The sequence below is a fragment of the Odontesthes bonariensis genome, chromosome 21, assembly GCF_027942865.1.
Source record: "Odontesthes bonariensis isolate fOdoBon6 chromosome 21, fOdoBon6.hap1, whole genome shotgun sequence".
NCBI lineage: Eukaryota > Metazoa > Chordata > Actinopteri > Atheriniformes > Atherinopsidae > Odontesthes > Odontesthes bonariensis.
In genome coordinates this window covers 11,279,105-11,298,021 of record NC_134526.1, presented here as the reverse complement: position 1 = coordinate 11,298,021, position 18,917 = coordinate 11,279,105, and the positions used below count along the sequence as shown (strand labels likewise).

General features: G+C 42.1%; 1 protein-coding gene across 2 annotated transcripts; it reads right to left on the bottom strand.

Annotated features, from left to right (window-relative positions):
- Positions 1–571: 571 nt before the first annotated feature.
- On the bottom strand, positions 572–17,778 carry ints1 (integrator complex subunit 1). Of its 2 annotated transcripts, none has more exons than XM_075453463.1 (48): positions 17,714–17,778; positions 17,237–17,363; positions 16,854–17,144; positions 16,573–16,769; positions 16,183–16,320; positions 15,900–16,059; positions 15,709–15,814; positions 15,353–15,539; positions 13,827–13,972; positions 13,591–13,732; positions 13,312–13,488; positions 13,103–13,217; positions 12,898–13,018; positions 12,730–12,807; positions 12,476–12,633; positions 12,139–12,235; positions 11,965–12,056; positions 11,801–11,861; positions 11,524–11,721; positions 11,285–11,414; positions 10,790–10,969; positions 10,546–10,695; positions 10,287–10,466; positions 10,094–10,198; positions 9,846–10,013; positions 9,623–9,734; positions 9,382–9,540; positions 9,146–9,292; positions 8,945–9,043; positions 8,654–8,778; positions 8,216–8,470; positions 7,946–8,105; positions 7,725–7,856; positions 7,280–7,448; positions 6,706–6,832; positions 6,500–6,615; positions 6,327–6,414; positions 5,954–6,189; positions 3,779–3,908; positions 3,226–3,359; positions 2,912–3,104; positions 2,682–2,806; positions 2,466–2,575; positions 2,152–2,265; positions 1,980–2,050; positions 1,796–1,887; positions 1,606–1,715; positions 572–1,387 (listed from the first exon to the last, which is right to left on the bottom strand). In XM_075453463.1, exons 2-48 carry the CDS (start codon positions 17,289–17,291, stop codon positions 1,272–1,274), a joined length of 6,552 nt encoding a protein of 2,183 aa, XP_075309578.1. In that variant the 5' UTR covers positions 17,292–17,363; positions 17,714–17,778; the 3' UTR covers positions 572–1,271. The 2 variants fall into 2 exon arrangements, with proteins under 2 accessions (XP_075309578.1, XP_075309579.1); XM_075453464.1 differs by having other exon boundaries at positions 13,109–13,217.
- Between the last annotated feature and the right edge of the window lie 1,139 nt (positions 17,779–18,917).

Genomic DNA, 18,917 nt, shown 5'->3' with positions numbered 1-18,917 from the left:
AAAATAGCCTACCCACATCCCATCATCAAAGAACCCTTTGGTCTTTGTGACTGAGCAATTATCACCATGCTTAATTTATCATCAACAGAGACATCCACTTTCCTAGTTTCCCCGCATGCCTACACATTGTTTAACTTATTCTTTTGACTCCATCAAGAGGTTTCAGATGAAGTCACTGGCACTGGGCAAAACAACTCACACTTTCATGGCAAAATGGTTTCCATCACTGCATGTGCATCACGCCTTTAATTTGTGTGTCACATCTGGGTGAAAAGCAAGCATGAGCACGTGACAGCCGTCTCAATCTTATCAGAATCCAGGAATTATTGGAACGAAATGAAACCTTTCACCATTTAATTTTTCCCTCAATCATTATTTGAGGTGCCTAAATATTATTCTGAAAGGTAATTATGGGTGATTCGAAATTTTCCGTTTTTACAGTTTCAATATTAAACTTATTTTCGATGCCTTCTGTGAGCATTCCGATTGCAGAAATTAACTGCTGAAATGTAACACTGTCTGTCAGGTGAAGCTGGAGGAAAAATGAATACGGCATTATTTCAAAAGTTCTTTTATTAATGTCACACTAGGGTGGCTCACAAATGGTCTTCAGGCTTCTTACTTTTAATGATTTCAAAAAGTTGTTTGGAAATAAATTCACAATTAAATGGGATGGCCGCAGCCTTCTGTGTGTCACAGTCAGGCAACGAGGTCCAGTTTAAAATGAGGAACTCAAAAAAAAAAAAGGAGAATTACTGTAATAACCTGTGTGTTTAGAACTTAATAACTTCAGAAATGCAAATCCACCACTCTAAAAGCACAAATATCTCAAATGGTATTTTCAACTAAGACAAATATATTCATTTTTTTATGCCTTATCCTGACAAGGTTTCACATTGTGTCCCTTTTGTTGCTTTGAACAAAGATGACTTGTTTGACAGATCATAACTAATTAATGATCCAGTTTTTTATATCAGTGACAATATAACACATACACTGATATTACAATTACATAAAGTTTAACTTCTTTAGAGGGTATTCTAATGCATTCTGTAAAGTCACTAAATTATTCAGACATTATTACATTACCGGTTGTGATAGCAGTTCAGAGGAGAATCCTTTAATCTGCACCCCCGAGTAGTGACTTTGTTAATCTATGATGATCAAATCAGAGCAACGTTTGAACTAAAGTCTGAAACTGAAAAACAATAATGGAACTCTGGAACGGAGAGAAAGAATGACTCTCCACCCAGTCAGGCGTGGAGTTGTTGTTACGTTGTTGCTTCCATATGAAGGACCTTCATGGACTCTGAGATCATTGAACTGGTGTCAATTTGTCCGTAGATGCCCACCAAAAAGGCCTTGTGGAGCAAGATGTCTGCATGTTCTGCAGAAAGGAAAGAACATATTGTATAACACACTTATGGATGTGTGACTACTTATGACAGACAGAATTAGGTTGTACGGTTTGCTGAATCTCTCTAATTCAATATTACTCAGAGTTTTACACAGAGATAGTGGGACTTCAATAGAAAACTGGGGTGAGAGTAGCAGCTTCTCAGTAGTTCAACTTCAACAAGGATGCATCTGTTAGTATCTTCTTACCTTGACAGAGAAGAACATACTCTGGAAGGTTCCTCAAAGCAGTCTGCACCACGTCAAAGTTACCACTGCCCATACAGTACATGAAAGTCGGCAGGAAGTCTGTTGCCAGGCTTCAAAAAAAAAAAAAAAAACACTCTTAGACAGCAGACAGAAAATAATCAGAAAAAAATGGCTTTTGGTGTAAACCTACCAGGGATTATTCTGGATGCAGCGCAGGGCCAGACTGAAGGCCATGTTTCGACACAACTCCTCAGACGAAGTCATGAGTCTCTGCAGGTCATTCTACAGACGTCAACACAGGGAGGTGATTGACATGTTACACGCAAACGTTCACAACACTCAACCTTTTTTTCTGTCCATTGTCGATGACTCACGGTGAAGTACTGTATGATTTCTGGGCTCCTCCGTGACTTATCATCCACTTCTGTCAACACTTCTAACACATCTGTAGGAGGTGGGGTAAAAAAAACATAAAATCTACGTCAGTCATTATGGATAAAACCAGTTCATATGTAGGTGAAACAGCTGTAGCAATATGTCTGTTACCCTCCACTGCCTCTCCTTTGGACATCTTTTTCAAGTACATCGTCATGTCCGCAGCACTGAGTGAAAACGAGGCAGATATGTTGACCAGGGGCAGAGAACCAGTGGACAAGTCATCTGCAAAAAGAGCCAAGATAAATACATTGGAAACAGAAACATGCTTCTGTTGAAACAGAAGAAACTGAATCTTATTTACACATATGTGGGGGAAAAGGTGACTGCTTTAAGCTTAAATTCTGCACACTTTCAATATACGAGGGGTTTATAAAACCTGTTTTCGGAAGATTAAAAGCTAAAACAACTACAACTGTTCTCACCATCTCTCTCTTCTGTTGGAACCTCTGCAGACGACCTTCTCACTGGCAAAGTGAGTCCAGCCAGCAGTGATTTCAGTTGGACCAGGTCTGGATTTTCTGCACACAAAATTCTTCAAGGAGAAACAATACAACCTTTCATTTAGAAATTCAGAATCCTCATTGTTGTAAATACACATTTTATTGAATTGTTTAACTGTGAGAAAACACTGTGCTTACTGTAGAATGTCAGAGTGCTTCTGCAGGTAAGGAATGGCTGCTGCTGCATCGTGTGCTATGTACTTCTGTGTGAACTGCAGGAACTTATTTATGAAGACCAGCGGCGAACGAGTCCTCTGGAAATTCTACAAATATGAGATTAACAAATATAAAACTCTGGCGAAAACACGTTGCTTTAAAGCGAAGTCAATCCTACATCCCCTTGTGAGGATTTGAAATCATAAGAGCACCTGGAGGACTCTCATAAAGGACAGGAGGCAGTCCTGAAGCGCCCTCTGGTGATCACTGTGGAAAACAAGTGGCTGCAGCAGCTCCAGGATGGCAAGCACGTTGCTGAAGAATGTCATGTGGTTTTGCTGCCGAAACTCTTGCATGTTTAGGTGCATGCGGCCGTGTAGAAGTCCTGCAATCATGGGCAGGTGTCTGGGGAAATGGAAAGAGCAGAAATGACCTTCGTCAGGTTGAAAACTTCTCTATAGCAGATGATAATCAACAAACCCCAAAAGACTGAAGTAGAAAATAATGTTGTTTTTTTTAATATCACCTGAGTAAAAGGACGGGGTGGGACACAGCCAGCTTTCTACAGGCAAGATTGGCATCAGACACACGACCCTCAACAGACTTGGAGTCTCCTACATCAGCAAGCAGCGTGACCAGGCGGTGGACCAGGACGTCCAGCTAAGAAACAGGAATGTTTACAAAATACGCTCAGGATTATCTTGGTGAAGTCGTGCTTCCAATTGATTTCATGTAGTATTAAACACAAAAGTCAAAGCCTTTTTTGAATATAAATATCTGTCTATGAAAACAGATCTAATTTAGACTTCTGAACGCTTTTTGTGGGTTCATGTCGTGATTGCTCAACAGAGCAAATCCGTAAAAGCTGCCAGTACATGTGCCCCGGTGTCTGTTTGTGACTGCGTACAGTTATAGGAATAATTCTACATACAGGCAGCCTCTGGTTTAAATATAACGAATGTTAAGCTGTTTTTACACCAAAGAAGAAGCACACGAAGAAAGAAAAAAAACAAAACACAAAATCACTTATTTGTATTCAGTAGGAAGTGTGACCTGTGAAGCAGGTGAGGCATCTTTACCTTGCAGCTGCTGCCATCTGCGGCTCCTCCGCTGCTGAAAGTGCCTTCAGGCAGCGTAACGTGCCGAATAACTTCAGGGAAGTGAAGATAGATCTGCAGCAGCAGGTTCTGGCACTGCTTACCCATCGCACTGAGAGCCAAGATGAACACAAACGTTTAGCATTCTGCAGGCTATAGTGAAGGCACATACAAATAAGCCGGTTACTTTAAAAACACGTGTTAGAACAGTCTAACTGCCCATCCAGCCTTATTAGTCAGAAAATAATCACGACTGGGAACCCTGATGTTGTTGAGGTGTGAAGTTGGAAGCTATTTAATTGGCAGTGGCTGGTTGAGCAGTTTTGTGCTGTCATAGAAACCCTGCAAACCTGCTTTATAGTCCGTTGGACAACAGCATACGGACTATAAAGCAGGTTGACAGAAGAAGAAAAAAGCTCCAAAGCTGATATAAAATCAGAGATGGAGGGGCAAAATAAAGCCGACCTGCGTTCCTTCTGTGCAACAGCAACAATAATTAACGTACATTAATACAAACAAGGCACATGAAGAGCATAAAGTAATTCAGAGGTATTTGCCATCAAGTCACTGCAGCTTCATAAAATCCTCTTACCAGCTCAGGATATTGTCAGACTTGCATGCTGCACTCTGAGGAGTTTATTCCTGTGATGCTTTAAGCAAACCAGAGCAACCTTGACCAAGAGTACAGAATTTGCTGGTTGTTCAGTAGTTTGTGCCTAAATGGAATAAGCACCATCTTATCCGACAGCAAGCTCTTGAAATCAGAATGCTTAACATACACTCAAATGTTTATTCAACACAAGGCCAACACCCTTTACTTTCAACATGTTTTTATCCAGTTGTGTTCTCACTCACAACCATATTACCAGAAAGCTTAGCGGTACTTAAAATACTGTAATTCTGAAGCTAATTTTGCTTGACCTTGGCCAAAGTTTCCTCATTAAAGTGGTTTAATAAGCAGAGACATATTCATGAAGGAGGGTTTGCTTCCACAAAGAGTTGCACCCTGATCTCTGACAGCTAAGTCAGAGCAGGAATTTACAACACAGGCAAGTTTAGAGCTTCAGCCTTAATCCTCTTGCCTTCATTATAATACACTGAGCTTTTAAAGAGATCACAGTACAGACGACTTCTGCTGGTTTTAATTTCACACCAATAGACCTAATTATCGAGTTTTCCCTGGTCCACGGCATTGTGGCTGACAAGGGAAGTCTAAAAAGTTCATCTACACCGAGAAGAAAAAAAAAATCTTGTGCGATTTAGCTGAAGTTTATCAGCGCACCATAACAAGAGGGGAAAAAAATGACTTTCAGTATTTGGGCTAATTAGAGAGAACACTGCATGTGCGGGGCTGGACTGGTTGGGCACTGTGGTGAACCTTACATGGCAAAACATGACGAATACATGCAGCATTTTACACACACACACACACACACACACACACACACACACACACACACACACACACACACACACACACACACACAGTTTCATGGGCAAGATCTTAAAGGCCAAGAATTCTTGACCTATTCACGCACTATTTTTGTTGTAAAAACGGGTAAAACCTTATTTCACTATAGAACTGTGTGTTCTTCAGCCTCTCTTTCCATTTGACACACAGCCCCACACAATTTAAATGAAAAAAAAAAAAATGGGCAGACAAAAAGAGGAAGGGTCGTTGTTGGCTTTTCCTCTGCAGACACACAAACTGGATTTCCATACAGAGGCGAGGCAAATCTAAAGCAATCTTTTGAAAGGTGGCAAAAAACAAATGTGAATCAGGCATCTTTCTATACACTTGTTTGCCACAATCTACAAAGCGAGCGGCACAGAATCCCGAGCAGAGCCACGGCTAATAAAGATGTGAACGCGTCAGAGTGAAAGTAAGACATCCTATTGCCTCCGATGTTTTGTCTTGCTGATTACAAACTCAACTGAAATGACAATAAAGATGCTGTTTTTAACTTAAGTAAAGGGTAGTTATACAACGTACCCACCAACACACACACGCCTTGTTTAGAAACACCTTAAGTAGAATCTAATGCCACGGAAGACACTAATTTACATCTTGAAAAAAAATAGATGAAAAAAAGACTAAAATTGTGAGGATGATGAAACAGGTCTGTGTTGAAACAGTTTAAACTATTTAAACTTTACCTGTCTTCCCACTTCTTGGTGCAGTTGATGAGGTACTCTGATACTTTCTTGATGTTTTCTAAAGCTCCGTTGCAGTAAGAGTGAAGCAGAGGCAGTCTGGACTGGATGAGGGAGCAGGAGGTCTGCTCGTCGCGGGGCGAGTCGCGACTGTTGAGCTCCGACTCTGACAAGATCAGGTCCACCAGGCTGATGAGCTCCTCTGAGCTGAGGCGTAGCACAAACTTCTCCGTTTTCTTCTGCACGGGACAGAAGGAACACAACAAACTTATCAGCCTTGGCAGAACTGACTCTCTCCCTCTCTCTCTTTTTAGTCTCATTAGAAATTGAGGGAAACGATGTGAAAAAAAACTTCAATGCAGTGTTTTGAACTTACTTGAGGGATTTTCTGGTCGCGGCCTTGCCAGATACGTGGAATGTGGCTACACGCCCAGAGGAAGTCCAGGGCTGATGATGGATCTAGTCTGAAAAAAAGAAATAAACTAATTAACAGAAAGGCAGAGAAATTTGAGAAAAATCATCCATAAAAGTTTTGATGTAATCTTGTACTTGTAGTCTCTCCGCTTGCTGAGAAGAGCACTGATGCACTGCAGGAGGGTGGACCAGTTTGACTGATGGGTAAGCAAGGCCAAGAGATAAGGTCTGTAGGCTGGGGTGCCTCGTGCCTTGAAGAGAAAAACAGTAAAAATAAAATAAAAAAAAAGATGGCGTCATTAAAAAAAAAAAACACTATCTGCAGACAAAGATTTTCTTACCTTGTTGAGAGAAAAAAGCAGTTTCTGCTGAAGATCTGGACACACTGAAGTGACCTCAGGGTCAAGATGCTCCAGCCAGTCAACCAGCAGCCCCGAGCTCAGTCCAGACTTCGTCACTTCAGAGCCGCTGGTAAAAGTCAAACAGAAGAGTTACTTTTGTAGAAATAAACTCAATATCTGTTGATTTTAAACAGCAGTAACGAACACCTCCTACAGAAAATTTCACACTACATTACAACCAACTAATCCAAAATTGTACCAATAAAGAGTCCTGTAACGTAAGTCTTAATTCTATCAACCCATCTACTTGTATGTCAAATGCAGCTTAATATTGTCAACACCTTTTTACTGTGCACCTGCTCGCCCTCCCTGGCAGAATTAATATAAATATAGATTCCTGATTCCCCACAAAGCTGCAAAAATCGAATCTTCCCCAAAAACAATCCAACGATAGTTCACAGGTGCAAGGCCACCGAGGACAGGCTCCATTTTTGCTATTTCTGTGTCAGTTACTGCACTCTGACATAAAGATTTCTTGCACGGGCTGTAAGGCAAACAGAACTGCAGCGCTCACCTCTTCAAATCCACTTCCTTTTTCACGACTCGCTCTTCGCTCTCCTGAAGAAGCAAAGATATCACCATGGCAACAGGGCCGGCTGTCCCATTCTGAGTGCCAACGGTCATCAGCAGAGACAGTAGCTCCTCCAAGTAAGGCGACTTCACCTCCACAAGCCCTTGTAACACTGAAACAAAACCAAATGCTAAATGTGACAGCATCCTCAACCAATAGGTGCTCATATGTTAACAATCAGTCTACTGATCCAAGAAAGCAAGTCCGTTGACTTAGTGTCAAATCCAGCTGCTCATTTAGCATAAACACCGATTTAGATTTATTTTATTATGAAACACTCCTTTTGAAAAGGCCCCAAATAATACTTGTGTATCATTATATTATGTGTGTATGAGTGATGACCAGAATTCACTGTATATTCATGTGCATATAATGGCTCCATTAATACCTTTGCCAATTAGTTCAGCTTCAGCATTACATCGGTCTCCAGCTTTCAGCATAGCTATGACCGCTCTCAGTGGCGCTTCGGTGTCTCTGCGGTACGCCAAAGCCTCAGCGAGGTGGATGAAACCTGTTCGCACTGCAGAGCAGAGACTTGTTATTAGTCGTTATTCATGCGAAAAATGAATCAGCCAGCATCAACAAAAGACTAATAGACGGGGTGCTCACCATCACTGTGCCTGTGTTTGTGAGAACTCTGACCAGCAAATGATTTGAGTAGGGTCTTCAAAGGTCCTGCCTCCACAGTTGGGTTGTCTAACCATATCAACATCTCCACAATGACTTTGAGGAAGAGTGAGGAGAATGTGATGTCCTGGGACACAAGGCGCTGAGAAGAGCAGAGATAAAACAAGAGACAGAGATTTTATAGCAAAGCTTTAAAAGAAAAGAAAATAATCAGGATAAAGACTTATGCACCGACTTATTAGTATGTTTCACCTGGTAGAGGTGAAGCTGCCGCATGAGAGGACAGGAGAGAGCATGGCTGCGGTGCATTGACATGATGATCGGCCCTGCGTGGGCAGACGTGAGCAGGGCTGTGATGGCCTGTAGCAGACGAAAGGCCAGACCTCCCTGCTGGATCTGACCTTGCTTGGCTCGCATCAGCTCTTTAGCCAAAGCCTGCTGCAGGGCCAGAGACAGCTGACTGGGAGGAGGGCCATGCCAGCGAGGGTCCACCTTCAAGGGGAAAATCTGTAAAAGTAGAAAAGAACAGATAAGTAAATAAAAAGAAAGAAAGAAGTCAGTTTGACACAAAATATTTTCATGTTTAAAACAGTTTAAAATAAATCACTTCAAGGACTTTTTGTTTAAGTGTTTGCAGTTGCTCTAACCACTTGTTACCCAAAACAAAAAAAATTGCAGCTAGTAAACTACCTGAAGCAGCATGCCGGTGAGATCATCATCAGGTCCTACTGCCGGAAGCTGACTGGCTGCTCTCATCTTCAGTGAGCTATGTGGAGTTTCAACTGTCACTTTGGCCTGACTGGTTTCAGGTGAATCTGAAATGTGTTAGGACATAGATTTTAGTCAATTACTTTACATGAGATTATGGGCACATACCAACTGATCTTAATACAGTTGGAGTGCTGGGAATCAACACATAACGAGTATGTTGTATATGATAAACCTGCATTCAAACTACCATTTGGAGGTTAAGTCACTGACCTCTGTTTGGAGGAAGAGATGAACTAAGTAAACCATGGAAAGTATGCCCCCCAGTGGCACCTCGCTCGTGTTGCACCTCAACCAAGTGGGCCATGTAGTCTGTTGGAGAGAAAATACACAATAAGATCAATCAAAAAGATTTCAAATAAATCAAAAAGGTTCCACATTTTTAAGAGGGAAACATCAGCAGGAAAACATTACGTTTGTCCATGATGTTTTCCTCTAGTGACTGTGGATCATGAGAGACTGCCTGATCCAGGTACTGCAGAAGTTTACTCATGCTGGAGACTGGAATACCAAAGGACTGAACAAACAGAAGCAGCTGCTGGGGCTCCAGGTCTTGTAAAGCTGCAGGGGGATCAAATGTATTAGTCCAATAAAAAGGAAAAAATGTTTTACTTGCAGTACATAGTTTTGTGTACATTGAGAAATTGCACCTGCATCAACCAGTCGAGAGACCTCTGATCGGATCATCCTCAGTTTCAACCAGTCGGGCAGTAGAAGGGCCTCCTCTGATGTGTCAACCAGGAACGCAGTAGGTAGAGGTTTCTTGTCAGGAAACCAAATGTCCAACAGAGCATAGAAATCGCTCTCTCCTGTTAAAATGCATAACAGTGAACATGTTCTTACAGGTACTTCAACAATGCAAACCCTGAACTTTGAAGCGAATGGGACTACCTTTGGGTGGCCCCAGCGTCAGCAAGATAACCATTGCATGGACGACAAGAATGTGCATCGTAGCTGTTTCTCCTGTAGTCCAGCGCAGAAACACTTGGTCCTGAGATTCTGACTGCAGACAAGAAACAACAACTTTAAAGTTTAAATCAAAGGGAGGTAATGCGTGACAAACAACTCCCCTCTTACTGCAAATTTGAATTCAGATAGTACCACGAGTGCTCACCCAGCTATAAAGATCCTCGCCCTCCTTGGTCTTCCTCATTCTCTTGATATAAGCAGAGAAGATGGTGAGGAAAGCAGAGAGAACAGCGTCAGACTCAGGCCTGCTGGAGTGTTTGGAAAACAGGTTGTTCATGATGGTGGACCGCTCAACGATCAGCCGGGCGATGTCCTACAGGTAGAGAGACAATGTGAACGCTGCTCCCTGAGAACAAAAACTGGTTCAAGACAAGCGTGTCGTGCTGTAATTACCAGTGCTAGGTCATTATGAGCAGCCTGCTCCTCCACTGGTGCATGCTGGGAAAGGTAGATGAGATAGGCACTGATTGTCTGTGGATCCGTTTCCATGTGAATGGCCTTCAAGGGAGCAGATAGACCGTTAATTCTGAGAAAGGCTTTACATGAAATTCAGCTCACTGACAGCTCACTGTTGAGGCAGACTGACCTGCTGCAGAGCAGTGGATGTCATGCCCCTAACGCTGTCGAACAAGGGGAGCTTTGGGAGGTCTTGCAGCAGCCACTGGTACCCTGGCAAGAGTTCAGCATCTCCAGAGTCTTCCTCCATGGGCTGATCTCGCTCCTCTCCATCTTTCAGGCCTCCTTCACTCAGCACCAACGACAAACCCTGCAAACAAAATTTTAAAATACATCAACCTAATTTCTGACTGTAACATAATGTTAAAAAGAGTTTTGGTTTACAGTACCTTCATAGCTAGAACTCTGGATGCCACTTGAGAGGAGCTGAGACGACGCAGGAAGTAATCCAACACTTCACATGTTGTCTGTTCGTCAGCCTTAGAACCCAACAGAAGATCCTGGAGTCGTCCAAGTAGCTGCCTTTGCTTTTGTTGTCTCTACCAAAAACAGATAAAAAAAAACTCAGGATTAGTCCAAGATGCTCTATAAGGTGATCTGACACAAAGAAAATGAAAAATAACTATATATTACTTGTCTCTTCTTGGCCTTCTGCTCTTTGCTTTCTCCTTCTTCATCATCTTCCACTGGAAAGCTGTCGTCTGCGGCATCATGCAGAAGGAACTCACACAGGCACTGCACTGGAAGCACATCCAGGGACCCCTCACTGGACTGGACCAAGTCAGCCAACCATGGCATGGACTGAGACGAAGCCTGCCAAAGATTAACAACGTATTACAGTTAAAGGACAAGTACAGACATTTTAAAAGCTGAGAACAATGCTTTGTACACGTATAATAAAATCTGTTTCAAAGGGTTTTCTTTTGCACCAAGGACATATACTCATACACTTGTTGTTGTTTTTTCAAACAAACATTCACAACACCAGGCCCAAGCAATTATGATGCCTACATCAAATGAAACCAAATTCAGGACACTTTAATAACACACTGAAATGAAGAAAAGAAGGTTTTAGTGTGAGCAGCAGTGGGATATTGAGTGTGAAGGAGTCATTCACATAGCCATCACCTGTCTCTGGATGATGTTGAGAAGGAAGTCTGGGTTGCGGCTGCGACAGAGGAGATGACCAAGACGCAGAGATTGGTTGAGGCTTTTGATCTGCTCCTGAACCTGAGGAGGAGGCTTACGAGGAGGACCCCTAAACAAAAACAACATCTTTGACTCTCCTTCAGTGACAAAAATAGAAGGAGCAAGTATCATGGCTTTAAAAAAGTCTTATGCAGTTTCTGTTTTTCTTGGTATCTTACTGTGGGTCCAGACTGGTAAGCTGAGACAACAACAAGCTGTTGCTCTCTGTGATGGTCTGTTTGGTGGAGGCAGCCGCCAAGTGGCTCTCAAAAGCCAGGATCTCCTGTTTCTCTCTCTGGGAGAGCTGCAGCTCCCGGTTGATCATCTCCGTCTTTGTGTCCTCGTCGGTAATGGTGCAGGGAGGGTACGTATAGTTACTATGGAGCAAACACACAAACACGTTAGCTGTTGTGCGCATTAAAATTGCTTTATTGCCATTCACATACATTTACTTACTTTGTCATAACCATCTCCATAAGCATCTTCAATGTAGGATAACCATCCCAAGCAGCCAAACCTAAAGAGAAAAAAGTCAAAACACAATGTTTATGGCTTAAAATAAATGTTAAAAAAATAATTGTATCCAATGCAAAGTATGTATATAAGCATGAACACTCTACCTATCTTTTGTGGATTAAAGGCAGCCACCACAAGCAACAAGAGCCATGCCTTCCAATAGAGTGCGGATATTGCCAAATTTGGCGGTTGGTACCTTAAACACGAGGAGACATTTGTTATTTTAGTCTGTATGACTTGTCTGTATTCTTAAAAGCCATTAAAGAGCAGCGACATACCCTGCTGGCAGCTGAATGTTCTCTGGGTGGTGGTATGTACACAGATTCAGCACTGCATCAATGAGCTGGATCCGCTCCACTCTCAGGACCTCTAGATCTGTTTAATAAGAAGCATGTCAAATCATATTTCCTTTGTTCATACTTTCCTAACATTATTTAACTAACTTGCAATGACAAAATATGAATAAGGAGTTTCCTCTTGGAAGATATCAGGGGTCTCGTTAAACTGAGGCACGAGTGTTTATGAAATGTCCAAACATTCGGCCCGAATTCTTAAAATAAACATCCACAACTGCAGCAGTAAACATTGACAGACCAAGAGTGGATCCTCACACACCATCAGAGTGAGCTCCGGCAGCTCTCTTGACCAGGTGATCCGCGAGCTCCATGGCGTCTGCTGGGCCCAGAGGGAGATCACGGGATAGGCCGATCACCAGGATGCGCATCAGAGTGTCCTCCAGGAGAGGAACCTCAGAACACAGTCGAAGGAAAAAACTGAGGAACAAAAATTTTAAAGAATTAGATACACTGAGAGACTGAGTAAAAAAAAAAAGAAAAGAAAAAGATTGTGAATGTTGAAAGTCGGCTTACTTTCTATCGCTTTCTGGAGGCCAGTTGTCCCACTTGTAATAAGTCTCTGGCTGCTCAGTGAAAAGCACTTTGTGAAGGCTGCAGACACGAAGGGAATAAAGCAGCAGTAAACATGAGTAGCACGTGCAGCTTGGACAGTAACCACAGCTCAAATGCTCAGAAACTCACCAGTGGACATAGTCTTTTGCACCGACTTTGCTGATGGTAGGAACCACAGAGTGAAGCCACCACACTGCATCTCTCTGAATGGCTGCGATCTGATTCTGAAATGACCTCAGGACCTCCAGGTCTGAAACAAAAATGGAAACACGTTCAATTTCAGACCTAGCCAGTTCCACACCCCAGAAATAAACCATTAGGAAAATAATATTACACGCACTCTTCTTCTCTCCTTTGTCCCAAGCAATGCCGGCTTCTTTCACCTGAGCAGTGATGCCCAGCATCATGGAGACTGTGAGCAAATCTGTCACCTGGATCACAAAGCGCTCCTACGACAAAGATAAGGACAGTCGGTTTTCCATGGAGCTCAAATACATGAACAAAATGGCTAAAGAGAAGTGGGCAATGTTTATATCTTCTTACTTTGAACTCCATGTCTATATAGCTAGGCTCTTTTCTCTCCTGCATTAAACCAAAGCAAAAAGACTGGAAGTTGATCTCATGCTTGGTCTGTTTGATGATCTCTCTCAGCAAAGCTCGGGACGCCCGGAGGTAGTCGTCCTTATTTGTTAGCAAGTCCTGGAACACCATTGCCAAGAACTAGATAGACACATAGATAGAGGAGGAAAGTTGGTTTTGATAGAAAAAAAAAAACATAATCAAAACAAAGTATGAGAACTATTTCTGTGGGTCTAGTTTCACCTTGGGTGCCTGCTCAGGACTGTGCTGCAGCACAGTGTGCAGGACCTGCATGTTGTTGGGATTTCTGGCATTAGACAGCTCATTAAAGATGACCAGCTTCACCATAGTACCCAGGTTGTCTCTGTGGGCATTAAGCAGCTCCCTGGAGAATCACAACAAAAGCACAAGTTAGCCTGAATTACTGAGCTCTCTAACAAGAAACGAGTAGGACGGCAAGCGAGCGAGTCTGTACACACCTGACACACAGCATGTAGTGGTTGAGAAGAACTTTAGGTTTGAGACGGATCTTGATAAGGTTGGAGACCACCTCCATGTCATCTGCTCCGTGGGTGTTGCAGTTCATGCACATCGACATGAGGAGGTCCTGGGCCGGCCGAGTCAGCTGTCAGAGAGCAGAATGTCGCATCAAGTTAGAAAACGTATTGCAATTTGAGCCACTGCTTTTAGACCGTTGTTCTTTTTGATGCTGTATGTATGGATTATTGCTCATGTTGGATCGTATAGGCTCTGGAAAGGTAGTCGTTTTCACCAGCAGAGATGTCACAAACAACTTTTGAGATGTACAAAGGAGTCAAAACAGCACCAAGTGTTCCTGTGTTGCAAGTGGTGAGTTCGATGTCTGTACCAAACTAATGCGCAACATAAGATCTACATTTCAGTGAACAAGTGTGAAATCAAGAATATTTAGTATTTAGAATATTTAGAAAAGTGTTGTTGGCAACATTCGAATAATTTTTTTTTGTTTTACACAAAGCTATGTAACCTGACCTTGCTGAATGTGGGTCTTCTACTGTTGAGAAAGAGTGCAAAAAGCTCATTCACACTTTCATCACACATCACTCTGCCTGTCTGTTCAGCAGCCTGACAGCTAATGTTAGCTGTAGTAACAGTTTCTCAGCTAACATCTAAACAGGAGGAAACGAGATGATATTGTTTTCACTTAGGCTTCCTAAAAAGTGCTAATGCATAATGCATTTACTGTTGGTTACAGATGTGTTGGTAAGTAGTGGTACATGTGCTGCTGGTGCTAAAGTCGTGGCACCTGCATTCTGCTTTGTGCCCATAACATGTTTGCTCCTCTCCTACTCCCTGTGCTCACATATACATTATATCAATACAGCTGAATTCCCAATAAAGCAGCTTTCATTCACATATTTTTACTGTTTCTACTGTCACACAGAAAAACGAGTATGTAGTAGTGACTGAGAAGCAGCATTAAAGCAAGTTAAAGACTAACATCTGTGCAGTGATTTCAGCAAATGTACTATAACGTCCCAGAGAGAAAATTGTAGGCGACAGAATAACTTCTACAGATGTTCATGCAGTGTTCATGAAGAGACCTCCCTCGAGTTTGGATATAAATCGCCAAGTTTGTCTCCTCATTTTATACTGTGCCAACAAAAGTTTTAAAATTGCTTTTCACTGTGGAATTTAGAGGTGTGACAGTGTGTAAAAGTGGAAGTTGTGAGTCTAACTTTCATTGCAGACATGAGAGCCCTGCTTGATTGATGTTGATTTTCAATCAGTATGCTTTTGGCAACACCCGTCAGCATCAAGAGAGTAACTGATAAGCTCAGAAGCATACGATTCTGTTGGTTTGAAATTTTGGAACCGGTTCTCAATTCCCATCATCAGTCAAGTGGGAACTAAACCTAAGAGAAAGGACCTAATTCAAACCAGGTACAGTATGTCCTTTTGAAAACTGTAGTCCTTGAACTTTTAGATTACACTTTGCTTTGTGTTTTGTATTATTCGGAGTTACCTTTGGATTCTGGAGCCACATCTCCAGCCTCTGCACGGCCATGAGGCGAGCCTCGTTGTAGCCACATGTGGCCGTGAGCAGGCGCAGCAGGTTTCGAGACACGTTGTCCATCGGCTGCCTGCGGTTCAACTGATCCCTGAGGACATCTAGCACATAGTCCTCCACGCTCTCTGCCAGTTCTTCGTACCTACAGTTTGCCAATGGATAAAGAAAAAAATATTCACAACTTCTTTACAAGAATTATTCAACACATTTCAGCAGCAAAAAACTAAACAGAGAAACAAACAAGCTCTTGTCGTTGGAAAAAAAAAAGGAAATAATTTGTAGAGATTATACAGTATTTGCAGAAGTCATACCTTGGCATAATTTGCCCATCATCCTCAGGACTGAGTTTCTCTTCTGCAATCAACAATTCTGTTTGACTGTCATCTTCATCTGGGGTGGAGGGATGCGGGCTGCTTCCTAGAGGAAACAACAGGAAATTGCCAATTAGCACTTGCTTCCGAATAACTCCCGACAAGCCCAGATGTTGTTGAATTTACTCAACCTGCACTGAGATCCCCAGCAGAACGGCCAGTATCAGCCTGCAGAAGCATACTCTTTGGAGGCATCTTTGTGCCAAAAGCGGTCTGAATGTTGTCAACAAAATTCTTACAGTGAGAACTGTCCACCCAGATTCTCTCCCCCAGCGAATCCTCAATGTACACCTGAAAATGAGTTTTAAATTATAATATTGTATTGTAATAAAACCTCAGAGATGATAAGATATCAAATGTTAAACATAAGGGTTATATATAATTTGGCTGTATTTCATAGATAGACGTTCTCACTTTGACAAAAATCTCTGGCCAGTTCTCGTCCTCCTCATAGGCTGCCATGAGCAGATTGCAAGCTAGAACAGAAACCAGGCTGTTGCCTTTTGCTTTAAAGTTGATAGAAGCGTCCCGACGCAGGAGGCTGCACAAAGCCTAGTGACAACAGAAAAACAAGTAGAGAGTAATTGTGAATATTGCATAGATTTTACACATTCCGAAGTACGATTAATGCTTGAAGATTTGTACTACTAAAAAGATTTTTTAACTGTTTTGCAAATTCTGTCAACTTACATCAAACTAACAGCAAGAACAAGACAAATATGTATTATTTCTCTCTAACTAGTCTCTATAAAGCTGCTCCTTATGGCATTGTGTATTAGAAACTCACTGCATTGAATGTCTCACCTCAATAATTCCTTCAGTAGCAAAGACGTTGGGCTTAATTTTGGCCAGAAACATGAGGCTGAGGTACAGTGTGATGTCAGGTTTGGCTCTGTTCAACTTCAGTTGTTTCACAGCTCCGCACAGCAATCCCTCAATGCGATCATCATTTCCCTCTGACTCTGCAGCTTCAATCTCATCCAGCAGAACTGCCGGAGACACTGCAACAACAAAGACCAATCTGTCACCAACTGAACGCTTGTTCTCAAATTTCTTTGAGAACAGGCGTAGATCTGTTGATTTACCTTCAATAGGAACCACTGATGGCTCCTTTATTGAGGGCGATATAGCCCTCTTGTCCACAGCTGCAACATCAGCAAGCCGTCCCAGAGCACTGACAGGAGGGGTGGTGGATAGTTTTGGCCGTTTGGCAAGAGTGGACAGACCTGATGAGGAGGGCAAAGTGGAGGAGGTCTCTCTCTTACGGTCAGCAGGTAAACCTGTGGATGCAGGCTTCAGGAGGACAGCGGGGGCCTTGGGCTCTCCAGCCTGGTTCTTTGAACCGAGAGCAATGAAATCTCCAGGAGGAGGATGACCTGACACAAGCAGATGCCACAGTTAGATAGTGCTCAATGATAAACCTATAAAAGTAAGATAACGCTCCGGTATGCTCCTTGGCTAGTCTTACCCGATGGTTTTGCAGCACTGGGGCGCCTTAGAGTTGTGGGTTTTGGACGATTCATCTTTACTGTCAGACACAAGTCAGGACCAATTCATGAGAGGATGAGCAGGTGACATCACCTGGCTTGATGACTCTAAGAATAGGACCATAAAAAAACACACACACTAAGCAGCAGCTTTGGTGTCGCAGACCAAAAATTGCAGTAAAAATATGTCCAGTCTCATTGTACAGCCTGTAAGCTGTTTGTTACATCTGTATTACACAAAAGACAAATGAACTGGCTAACAATAAAAACATGGCTAACGATAAACTGCTTTAGCAACTTGAGCTAACTTTACAGGATGAGAGATTAGCATTAACGTAAACTCCGTAAATTTTCTTCTAATTTGAATTCAGAGAGGCGCGCTTTTTTAAACAATACGTTGAACAAAAATGACAGTGTTTATCATGAATGAAACGCTTTTCACAAAATTTAGCATTCACCGGTTAAAAGATATCCGGAGGACTCAGCCTTTAGTGGCTTCTTCTTCTCTGTTATGAATTTGTTCGCGAACCAATAAAAACACCGATACCGCCACCCAGTGGTGGGAGGATGTCATGTGCAGTGGAAGCGGAACTGATCAACGGATCAATCCACCGAATTTCTTTACAATATTTGTACTATCTCTGTTTTTCACAGTTTACCGATATGTACAATTAATGGTCCTTCATTTAAATTCTAACCGAAAAGAGTATTGTCCCACTGTCTACCTCTAACGGTTTCATTGCTCTTAGTGACCACAAGGAGGAAGCATTTCACATAAGTCTTCACAGACAGCAAATAGCATGCCATTGTGATCTTCTGCCACAATTATCCCTCTGCTGTGCCAATCTAATAGATTGCTGTGTAATTGTACACTGTCATTTAATCAGGGCTCGTGTGTGCTGTCTAGAGGCAACAGTTACACCAGTGGTATTGTCAAGTTTAATGGCATAGTTTTATTTCTGCCTCCAAATAGAAATCTTCACGTCGGAACTACGTGTAGTTATATGCCGCTACAGGGCAATGAAAACTCAGATTTTTTGTTTGTTGAGATATTCATTTAAAATGTGTCCAAAGTAAGCCTCATAGATACATAACTAGAGACAGCTCCCAAAGCTGAAGTGTCTCATTAACACACTAGAAATCATGCAGCAAAGTACATCTTGATGTACTGGTTTTCAATATTACCAGCTGTCTTCATAAGCAGGTTGTCTTAGTTCTTAAGTGATCATATTATGTCAAGTCTACTGAACAAAACACAAATCATGACACTTCAAATCCTGATTCACTTAAACACAATTGCTTATTTCACTGATATTTAGACATAAAAAGGTTGTGCAAAATGTAAGAAAAATCTGAATGTGGTGACTTCTAAATAATTTAAACCTTATGTTCATTTGTAAGTTGTACACAACCGGGAAAAAAAACAATTAAGCTTATTCTGAATTTGATGGCAGAGTCACACTTTTAAAAAAGTCCCAAGTGGTACAGGGCCAAAGGAAGATTGAAAAGGTTGTTCAGTGCACCTGTCATCTGCCTTTGACACTGATCACACTGAGTAGAATGCACTACATGCAAGGGACCACAAGTCATTAGGTTTATCAGTTACATTTGACAACCAAAAATCAAACATTTATTCCATTTCAGTTGGCAGTTTTGGGAACT